Source organism: Lipotes vexillifer, unplaced genomic scaffold, assembly GCF_000442215.2.
Source record: "Lipotes vexillifer unplaced genomic scaffold, Lipotes_vexillifer_v1.1 scaffold147, whole genome shotgun sequence".
Lineage (NCBI taxonomy): Eukaryota > Metazoa > Chordata > Mammalia > Artiodactyla > Lipotidae > Lipotes > Lipotes vexillifer.
In genome coordinates, this window is record NW_006778796.1 from 4031225 (window position 1) to 4042897 (window position 11673).

An 11673-nucleotide genomic window follows, 5' to 3' on the forward strand; every position below is an offset into this window, starting at 1 on the left:
GCAGGCTCAGCGGCCATGGCTCACGGGCCCAGCCACTCCGCGGCATGTGGGATCTTCCCGGACCGGGGCACGAACCCACGTCCCCTGCATCGGCAGGCGGACTCTCAACCACTGCGCCACCAGGGAAGCCCTGCACTCTCTTTTTGATGCCCTTCTTCCAACAGTATCCAGTAATCTGATGCTAACTTGGTCAACCAGAGACCCAACCATAGCACACTGGGATCCTAAACCATCCTTTCCTCTACCTTTTCCTCATTCACTGCCCGACCCTATCAAGCCGCCCCATCCATCTTGACCAAGGTTCATGTGCGATGCAATTTCACAGGCACTCGAGGGCAGCATGAGCTTTCTTTAGGGAAGTATAGCTAGAGGAGGAGGTTATCAAATATTCCTTTATCACAGTCGGTAGTGGAAAGGATCATATTGTGCATTCTGAAAAGCAAATCAAAATGTGAAAGACCCATCTCCCAGTAGGCAAGATGCCTTTTGTTGACCATCACCCCAAGGGCCAAAAATTCTAGGTCAAATCAGCTCCCATCCTTCTAGGCCAAATGCCAGCAGTGACAGTGGTGAGCTCTTCTGAAAAGCACCCAAAGAACATCAAGAGTAGAAGAATACCATGAAGAGAATTTACCAACCATAATTACTACAATTTTCGCTTGCCCTAAATAGCCACCAATCTCCCTCTCTTTACTGTTAATGAAGCAAAGGAGCACACAGGTATTTCTAATTTGGAGAAGCCAAGGGAGTCTGCATGGGCCATTAGCAGCAGAAAGCTTCATTACTAGGGGAAGAAGTCTCTCCCTGAACTTCTCATGGCTTTATGTGCAAGAAATCAGGAGGGAACCAGTCCATTTGAAATGTTAACCCTTACCTCCGAGTCAGCAATGGCTCCTGTATACAATCAAAAAGACAAGAGGACTACAAGCCCTTCCTTTTCTATGAGGTAGCTTAATTTTTTTTTAATCACCAAGCCTGTTTTTAATTAAGGGACATTTTCCTTTAGAAATATAGCAGTATCACTTGATAAAACTTCCCAACCTAAGTACCAATTTACAATACTAGTTGCATCAACAGTTATGTAATTTAGTGCCCAGATACTATGCAGAACTGTTGAGTGTATACTGCCCACAGAGGATTTGTTAGGCAATCAACAATGCCAGTGAGAACAAACATTAACTCCCTGGTTTGTGTTTACCATTAGCTTACTTTTCCTGAGGGTCCACATCTCTGTGTATTAAGACAAACACTGCACTGAGCTCTAAATGCTCTAAATTCGGAGCAATTGTGAAATAAACCCTTTATAATTACACATCTCCTAAGCCAGACACATCATAAAAACTAGCCCCAAATGGTACTGTCAGCATTGCCTGGATATTCATGTTTGCTGCTGTTACTCTCATCTTTTACTGCACAAAGAAGACAAAATCAACATGTTGAGCACAGCCGACAAATTTTTGTGGCACGACTTTTCTTGAGCATCCTTTAAAAATACACTGGGCTCATAAGAAGTCCTTGTCAGAAGCTCACCACTGTCCTTCGTTTTGGAGAGTCTTATTTTTGCATAAGTAGCCCATCCTATACAGGTTGCTAACTGTGTATTCCCCTTGCCCCTATGGCTACTGGTGTAAATAAACCGCACCTCCCCATTGGTGAGCAGTAATAATAAACAGAATTTTTTTTAATGAAAAAAAAAGTCCTGTCCAAGAACCACTATTCTATCTGCTGATCTGCCATCACCCAGTGATAATTGACATGTATCAGTAAGGGGTTTCCTGTATATACTACCTTTATTGATTGAGAAACAAATATTTCTCCTTCTGAATAAGAAACCTAAGAGAAGAGAAACCCTAACCCTCAGTCTTTCTTCCAAACTTTTAACAATTCTTAAATTCATGTAAAAAAATAGAAATGATAGGCAGAGAGGTAAGCCGTATGAATCCTTGCGTTTCTGGCAGGTACACCCCACATCACTCCTCCATGACTTTGCAGATATATATTTCTGTTTATCTTTTTTCAGAGTTAGCTAAAGCAATAATAATTGATTGTAGAAAAGTCCCAAAATCAACCTAGCACCTCCCCAAAGGTAGTGTCTAAAGTTTTTGAGACACAGTTGGGATAATAATTCTTGCTTATTATACCTTAATCCTTGAAGAGAAGCAATAGATGTCTATTGTCTCTCTGTCTATCCTTCACATACTATTGCATCTCTTTCTTGATCTGTGGAATACAGCTGGAATGGCTATCTCAGAACATGAAAACACCACCCTTGGAGCTGCACAACTCCAAGGTAGACAACTACTTGTCAGGAATATTGAAAAACAATTGTATGCATCTAGTAGGAAGTTAGACTATAAAGCCTACCTTCTCTTTTATATATATGCACACCTGGTGCTGGTGGGGCTGACAGACTCCCCCTCATGAGCTCACCATCAGCCCCTCTTCCCAACTCCGTATTCAGTGATATCAGGACAGATCGTGTGAGAGTATTTTCACCACGGAATTAAGCAAATGCTACAAATCAGGGTCTTTATTCTAGAAAGCTAGTTGTAAAACAGGTACCAGCACACCCCTGGACCCCTTTATTATTCATGAAATTTAATAACCATGGAGTATTGTTGATGATATTCCTCAGTTTGGGCTCCATTTTGATGTTTAGATCTTTTTCTATTTTAATGCTGTAACCTCTGCTGCCGAGACCGGATAAAACTTCTTGGAATTTTCCTGTCTCACATGTGGTTTTTTTGAGAACTGAAAAGATACCATTAGTGATGCTATGCCTATTTATCCCTAGGAAGGAGCATTAGGTGATTATTAAAGGAAAAGCTAGGCCACAATTTCCATTTCAACTCTTCTTTACTTTTGCATTCATAGAGGCAGGGGGTGCCTTGTACTGTGAACACTGACACATTAAGAGCAGTTCCATAGGTAAACCCTGAGCGCAAGCACTACAGGGAAGGATATTAAGCAGGATCTAAGAAGCAAGGTGATCAACAGCAACATTAGCCTTTTCTTTTCTAGGAGAAATAGGAAGAGAGAAACAGAAGCTCTGGGGCACAATGAATCATAAACTGTGTCCTGAAAGACTCCAGATTCCACGACTTTCTGGGATATTTCGTTGGATAAGTGCAATGTCATGTGGCTGTTGGAAAGTGTTCCCTATTTTTCAAGAATTGGATTAAGTTTCATTTGAGCAAACTTAATTCCCTTGCCAGGCATTTGCTTCTCAGAAACGTAATCATCTATAATATTTTATTCTATTAGTAGTAAGTTTATATGTTGTTTTGTCAATCATAAATGTAGAGACTTTTTTTTTAAAACTTCTTTATTGGAGTATAGTTGCTTTACAGTGTTGTGTTAGTCCCTGCTGTATAGCAAAGTGAATCAGCTATATGTATACATATATCCCCATATCCCCTCCCTCTTGCGTCTCCCTCTCACCCTCCCTATCCCACCTCTCTGGGTGGTTACAAAGCACCGAGGTGATCTCCCTGTGCTATGCAGCTGCTTCCCACTAGCTATCTAGTTTACGTTTGGTAGTGTATATATGTCAATGCTACTCTCTCACTTCATCTCAGCTTACCCTTCCCCCTTCACATGTCCTCAAGTCCATTATCTACGTCTGCGTCTTTATTCCTGTCCTGCCCCTAGGTTCATCAGACCATTCATAAATGTAGAGACTATTGAAAGACAACATTTACTGAGCACTTACTACATGCCAGACAACGACCCTGTGAGTTAAGTACCATTTGGCTCATTTTACTGATAGGAGAACTGAAGCAGAAAGAGGTGAAGTAACTTGTCCAGGAACATACCTAGGAAGTGGCGGAGGGAGGTTGGGCTATGATTTATGCCCACAAATGATTCTTAATTACCTCTCTATTCTTCAGCCTTTGAAAAATAATTTCAAACATATGCATATATCTTGACTTTCTTTTATGTACTTCCTATTAAAACTCAGAAGGACTGGTTGGCCAACCTACAACATCTTGTAAACTCTTTTAATTTCCCCCACATTCAATTCAGTACATAATTGGAAGACAGATCAAGGCTTGATTTACTGATATTTGAATAAATCTATGTCAACTGAAGGAGCTGTAGAGTGCTCTAAACCAAAAAACAAATAATTCCCAGATGGTAATTGTGAAAGTTCATTCTCATTCCCCCCATCACAATTCTACGCATCTATACCACCAGGAAAAGAAAAGATTCCAAATGTACGCAAACTGCTGATTCGGTGGGTGGGGTAGGGGCAGAGTGGAGAAGAAATCAGCTGTTAAAATAAATCATCTGATCAACTGACAGCCCCGGGCAAGCAAAAGCCCAGAAGACATTATGAAAGGACATTCTTAAGTATTTGATGTTACTAGGAATTTTAGAAACAAAGACTGAGGATAGTATTTTAATCCTGGATCTTCTAAAGAAAAGTTAAGGACTGTGGACTCCTCATAAATATGTCCTAAGAGAGAAATGGACAATAAGGACACTACAGGAAGATTTGGGGGAGTCCACAATTTCTTAAATGATATTCATTTATTCAATACTAATTTTATTGAGTCACTATATGTTCAACATGGTATTGGGCACCATAATACAAACAAACAGAAAACCCTATCCTTGCCCTACTTACCATGTATGAGGAGGGAGGAGCAATTTATAAAGCTATGTAGGAGCTATGAGTATTGGTTAGAGCAAGTATAGGGAGCCAGCACACAGCAGGGATACAAAAGCTGTACAGAAAGCTCGGGGAAGCTTACCAGAGAAAACAACCTTCATGTTGAGTTCATGGAAGCTGAGCCTTATGGGCTGAAAATCACAAAGAAGTTGAGTATGGCTGAGGCATAAAATGCAGGGAAGGGAGGGCAGAGCATTGAGAAATGATGCTAGAAGTACAAAGAGGAGCAGGTCATGGAGTGCCCACAAGACATTACAAATGGCAGGCTTTCATCGGGAGGCACTGGGAAACCTTGACAAAGTTTCTACAAAGAAATGCATGGATGGCAAGACCAGATCCGATCTACAAAGCCTCAAAAAGTTTAAGAATGGCATCACAGCAAGGTAGCAAGCTAAGAGGCTGTTGTGGTTATACAGGTGGGAAGCAGTCAACCTGGACTAGAGTAGCTGGGAAGGAGAGAAGTAGAAAAACTCAGGAGAGATTTTTTAGGAGATAAAATGGGCTGGACTTGGTAGGTGATTTCTGTGAGGAATAAGTAAGAAGATGAGTCAAGGATGACTCCCATCTCTGGTTTAGATATAACTGAATCAGTTGTCTGAACACCCAGAGATTCTGAACACCGAGGGAGGAATAGGTCCAAGGAATAAAGACCATAAGTTCAGTTTTGACAAGGTGAGTTTGAGATGGCTGTTGAATACTCTAGTGGAAATACTGAAAGCGTAGCTGCTCAACGGAAATATAATACAAGCCATAAATGCAGGCCACAGATAGAATCTTAAATTTTATTGTAGCCACAATGAAAAATTTAAAAGAAACAGGTGAAATTAATTTTAATAATATATTTAACCCAATATGTTCAAAACTTATCATCTCAACGTAAGCAATATAAACAAATTGTTGAGCTCTCTTACATTCTTTTTTTTCATACAAAGTCTTAGAAATAAGGTGTATAGTTTAAACTTACGGCACATCTCCATTTGGGCGAGCCACATTTCACGTGTTCAGTAGCCACCAGTGGCGAGTGACTTCAATACCGGGCAGGGCAGATTCTAAGGGCAGTTGGATAAATGGATCTGGAATTCAATAAAGCAATGTAGACTGGAGGAAAAAAATCTAGAATCAACAGTGACTGTTAACTGAGGCTGTGGAATAATCCAGATCACTTGGGAAGAGCATGACGTGCGAGGAAAGCTCCTCACAGAGCCCTAAGGAACCCTAGCATTTAAGGGGCAGGGAGAGGAGACGAACTTACAAAGGAGGTCTAAGGAGGAGCTCACAGAAAGCCACTGGTGAGATGATCCTTGTTCCAGGTAATTCATCTCTATACATAAGAAACGTGGGATCAGTAAATCCAGGAACTATGTGAAGCATGTTGCCATTATGAGACCTCTATAGGAAACGTTCCTGACATTTTTCTGAAATGAGGTCCTGACTTACACGGATAGGGCTAATGCTTTCCGGTCTTAGGAAGGATGGGGCTGGGAGAATGAGATTGGAAGCCAGGAAAGGAACGCTATGCTGAGTACCTGCGGCCCCTAAAGAAAGCACGTTTTTAGAACTGGCAAGTGAGAGAGAACTCACGCAAACCAAGCGTGTCATCATTTTAACAAAACAGAAACTAGACTCTGCCTTGTAGAGGGTGGCAATCTTTCCTTCACCTAAATATTAAACATTATTACCAACTTCAAACATTTTTAAGCCTCAGTCAACCCAACTGCAAGGTCAAGTCAGAGGAAGGTACAAAACCGGAAATGCCACAATGTAAGCACCCATCACCCTTGGAAAAGGTAGTGAGGGAAGGTCGCTAATGTCAAACAAGGAACTTATAGTGAACATGAACCAGAAGGGGCCTCCAAGGAAGAGATCACACTCCAAGCACTCAGTTGCTGGTTAGGGGGCAGAGGTGCCCCATTAAACAGCTGTGCAGCCCTCACGCCTTGCCCTCTGGGGACCTGGGCTGAGGGAGGCAGGAGGAGGCTAAGAGTTGAAAGGGAAGAGGGCAGGGCCCTTGTGCCACATCAGATCTCCATCAACATGCAACCCCAAAAGATGGGGACCGTGAGAGCTTTGTAAATCAACTCTTAGGGTGCGTGCTCCAGGGCAAATAGTACAACAAATTAATCCTTCCTCCATGAAATGCAGCAAAGTTTGTATCTACGCAGAATTCAAATTGCTCATTAGCTCTGACATGTTCCTAATGAGGTTATAATGCTCTGGGACAGAGATCAAGTCACTGAACACAAATAGCTGAGGATAGAATCCTGGAAAGCTCAAGTTAGAAAGAGCTTAGGGCAGTGCTTCTAAACCTTGAATATAAATCCCCTGTGGGTCCTGACTCAGAACGTCTGCGGTGAGTCTGAGATTCCCAAGTCTAATCCCAGGTCACACTGATGCACTCTGACTAGCAAGGCCTTCGAGATCATCTAACCCAACCACCTTACCCTAGAGATGAGGACATGAAGGCTAAGAGGCTCAGAATTGGGAGTATGCTAAGACTCCCCTGGGGCGAACTTGGGGTCATTGAGCACTTGTCCGCAGACCTGTGAATCAACCTGAAAATGTTTAAATAGCAGCCTAGGGAGTAGGGTGACCAACCATCCTGGTTTTCTCAAGACTGAAGGGGTTTCTAGGACACGAGGTTTTCTATTTTAAAACCAAGAAAATTACAAACAAACCAAGGCAAGTTTTTCACCCTAGTAGGAGTCTTTTGAATCTACTTAGAATACAGTATCAGGATTATTATCTTTTTGACCTTGTCAGTCCCTGAGTGCTGGGATCATGACCTGCTGCCTAGGTAAGCACCTAATTATCCTGTCCGAAAGATCTCCAAGAGCAGATGTTCAGAGGATTACACCTGCAGAGCCTTCTAATGCCACTAAATGCCTCTGTAAGACACAGTCTCCCAGTAGGTCTCCAAGTAAGGCATAAAAAAGGAATATCAACAACACAGAGAAATCAATATCATGCAAGCAGAGAATGTTCTTTTTAACTATATAAATCTATTTTAATTTTCCTCATTTGGAAAAAACGCATATAAGAAATAAATCTCTAACTTTAATAAAGCTCAAAATGCTCATTAAAAACATCTTTGTTAAAATCACTAAAATGATAAAAATTAGGATGCATTCCTAAAGATGAAAAGAAAAGGCATGCTCTGCATAATCCAAATGGTTAGAAATGAAAATATATCCCTCCACACTGTTATTTTACTCGCTGGAATTGGGTCCGTTAACATTAGATAGAATAATAAACAGTTTGGAAAGCAAAAGTGGAGCATTTTCAGATGATTCAATGCTAGCAGGGTATTATATTACTCAGGTGTCTAGAACAGAATGTCAAGATACTGATGCCATATGCGTTCAGAATGCAGACTTAGTGCAATCCTGACCATATGGGCTCACTCTCTGGAGTTTATGTTTAAATAAGATGCCAGCATGATCTGGCTGAAGCACTTGACTTAATATTCATGCAGTTAGGACACAAAACAAAAGGAAAGAAGTGTGGCTAAATGTATATAATGCATTTGAAATAAGTAAAAGATAGAACCCTAGACACTCAGCAATCTTTACCTGGAAATTAAAGAGGACAGCAGCAATCCTATTATGCATTATAAACAGCCCAGCTGCTGACTTAATGGTAGTTTGGGTAGCATAACCAAGGAGTCCTTGCTCCAATATTAATAGGAAATGTATTGTACAAATCCAATAGTTCATGAAATTAACAAGGAGAATGAACTGGGGTGAAGCAACTCTGCAAGTAATAGGGAGGCATCAGCAGTTGCTTCCCTGGAGCATATTGAACACTTAAAAAGAGCTCAGGGGGAGTAGGTGTACATAAATGAGAATGGACATTACTGGAATTTTTAATAATCCTCTTAATTTAAATATATTTCAAATTCTCTGTTGGTTGCAAGTCTTTTCAAGAGGAAGCTATTAGCTCAAAATGCCAATAAGAGGTCAAGGGCTATGAGACCTGGTCCATTGTTATTGAAAGTTAGCTGCCATTTGAATCAGTCTAAAACTACCGTAAACTTATGATCTGACAGCTGTCAAAATTATCCCCACGTCACTTTTGTAGAACTAAATACTTCCAAAAGATTCCGCAAAACAATTTCGCTTCTACAAATATCAACAGCATGGATGATATATGCATGTGCATTGACAAGCCAAAATGTAGAGTTAATTCAACTTACAAACCAATAGACATACGATGAAAGAGAACATTTTCCTCACAGACACTTCCATGGACAAGCTGACTGAAGCTGGCCTTGACCAAACAAGAAGCTGGAAGGGTTTCCATAGAAGCAAGAACGTGACTTCTATTTTTCCCGGACAGAGACCCATCCAAGTCTTCCAAAATTGCTGCATGAGGAAATGGAAATGCTACCAAGTTTGGAGAGTTTGTAAACTTCAATTGGTTGGTCTTGACAGTAAATCCACCTATAAATTGGAAGAAAGACTGTGATACAGTGACACCAAAGAATATGATCACAAATGGCAACTGAAGTCATGGGGGTATTTTCAGTATTTTAATTTGCATATTTATACAATTTTACAATCCACTCAATTTATTCAAGAAAAAAAAAAAATCCTAGGTGTTGACTATATGCCAGCCTCTGTGCTATGTACTGGAGAGACAGGGAAACAAGAAGAGTAGTGGCATTGCCCTCATGCGGCCTGTATTCTAGAGCAAGGATTCTCAACCAGGGGTGGTTTGCCCTCCAGGGGACATTTGGCACCATTTGAAGTCATTTTTGGCTGTCACAACTGGGTGGATGGCAGGGCTACGAGCATCTGGTGGGTAGAGGCAAGGATGACGCTAAACATTCTATAGTGCACAGGACAGTTCCCACAACAAAAAGTGATCCAGGGACTTCCCTGGTGGTCCAGTGGTTAAGACTCTGTGCTTCCACTGCAGGGGGTGCAGGTTCCATCCCTGGTCCGGGAACTAAGATCCCCCATGCTGCTCTGTGCAGCCAAAAAAAAAGTTATCCAACCCCAAATGCCATAGTGCCAAGGGTGAGAAATTGTGGTCTAGTGGGAAATGATGACACATAACATTAATTGACTAATTATTAAATGCTAAAAGTGCTGTGGGTTAGTCTCTCCATCTTTCTGCTCTAGTTCTTCTATGGCAAACCTAACCCCACTCTTTACGAGATTTACACTTTAATCATTTACCCTCAAAAGCAATATTCAATCAATCACGTGGGTAGATAGTAATAGTAACATTTTTCAAACACTAGCTCTAGGGCTACACTTCTTGGCAGGGTTTCTCTCATGCCACCTCCATGTGATTCACTGTGATTCTGTTGCCAGTCCAGCTGCCCAGGAAGAAACAATGGCAGTGGTCTAATACCTTCCTGTCATTAAAATTTAAAAATTCAGTACACATCTCTTAGTATATATGCTACCATATTACTATATTATATACCTTATAAAATGCACCAAAAAGGGAAAATTTTAAAATAAAATATTGATACAAAGAGAGGCCCTAATGCTTTCATTCTCATCCCAGTAGAGTCCATGGACTGAATTGTCACACATTCAAGATGCCACGATTCCACCTCTGGCAACTTCTGTAGTTCGTCTAATACCACAAGCAGCTCTACAATTCAGTTATGTTGATTTCTTTGCAATTCCCCCATCATAACTTGCTCTTTGGAATTTTTTTTGCATATGCTGTTTCTAATACGTAGAAACTTTTCTCTGCCTATTCCTCCTTGCAAACTTCTCTTCACCTTTCTAAATCCTGCTCCAGGCACTCTATGATGAAATCTTACCTGACCCCTTTCCTTGCTCCCCTCACTGACCTTGCTCAATCCTCTAGTACTGGACTTATCACACTATTACAATCGCTGGCTTAGACATTTATTTTTGTGCCTAGATGGAGAGACGCTGGAAGACAAGAACTATGTGTTTATCATCTCTGTACTGCCCAGTTCCTTAAACCGAACCTGGACTAGACAATTTTTAAACAAATGAAAGAGATGGCTTCGCCAAGACCATCCAGTGGGAAGAGATTAGAGCATATAAGGAGCAGTGCGCTTTTTTTTTCTGGTGTCTTATGAATGATATGAAACGGTGAAGCTATTAAATGACTGAGGAATTATGATTTGAAGTGATTTTGCCATAAGGCATTTTTTATTCCTATTATTATTTCTACAATCTTAAACTCAGATGCCACCCAAGTAAAAACAATATTTGGCTCTGCCTATGGCGGGGGAGGGGGACGGAAAAAAGCACAGTGGAAACTTGCTGATTATTCATTTAATTAAAAAAACAATTATCTAAATTGGTGATTCAAACCACAAGAGCATATTTACTTGAATCACTTGGTTTGTCTGTTTACAATGATCAAATCAACTAGATTGCTCTCTGCTTCTTTTCACCTTGGCCCATGAGTTCTCCAAGGTATTTCTCACTGCCTCTGAGATGTGGTTAACAAGTGGACAAGAATTCCTATGGTGCATACAACAAGTCTTGGGCTGTTGCAAACATAAAGTACCTGAACTCTGGCTCTTTCAGGAAAGCTTGCATGTGTGTTAGTTTATATCCATATGTCTATCCATCCAGTTCCATTCATTGATTTAATCAATGAACCTACTGGGCATCAGGCTACTAGTTACTAATGATAAAACTCTGAGCAAAAGAGATGTGATCAGATATAGAGAACAAACTGGTGGCTAGGTTGGGGCAAGATGGGGGAGGGGCTCAAGAGGGACAAACTACTATGTATAAAATAAATAAGCTACAAGGATATATTGTAGAGCCCAGGAAATATAGCCAATATTTCATAATAACTTTAAATGGAGTATAATCCATAAAAATATTGAATCACTATGTTGTACACCTGAAACTAACTGTAAATAAACTATACTTCAATAAAAGAGAGAGAGAAAGATGTGATCCCTGCCTTTATGAAGCTGAGAGTCCAGCAGAGACATGGCACTATAGTCATAGATTGTGATAGGCACCATATAGGGAAAGGCTGGGGAG

General features: G+C 40.8%; 1 protein-coding gene across 1 annotated transcript in view; it reads right to left on the minus strand.

Moving 5' to 3' along the window:
* The window catches only part of PKHD1 (PKHD1 ciliary IPT domain containing fibrocystin/polyductin), a 433351-nt gene that overhangs the window by 212396 nt on the left and 209282 nt on the right, over positions 1-11673 (minus strand). Inside the window, exon 47 of the mRNA XM_007451921.1 lies at positions 8868-9114. Coding sequence (XP_007451983.1) covers positions 8868-9114 — 247 coding nt within the window. The remainder of the gene's footprint in view (positions 1-8867; positions 9115-11673) is intronic.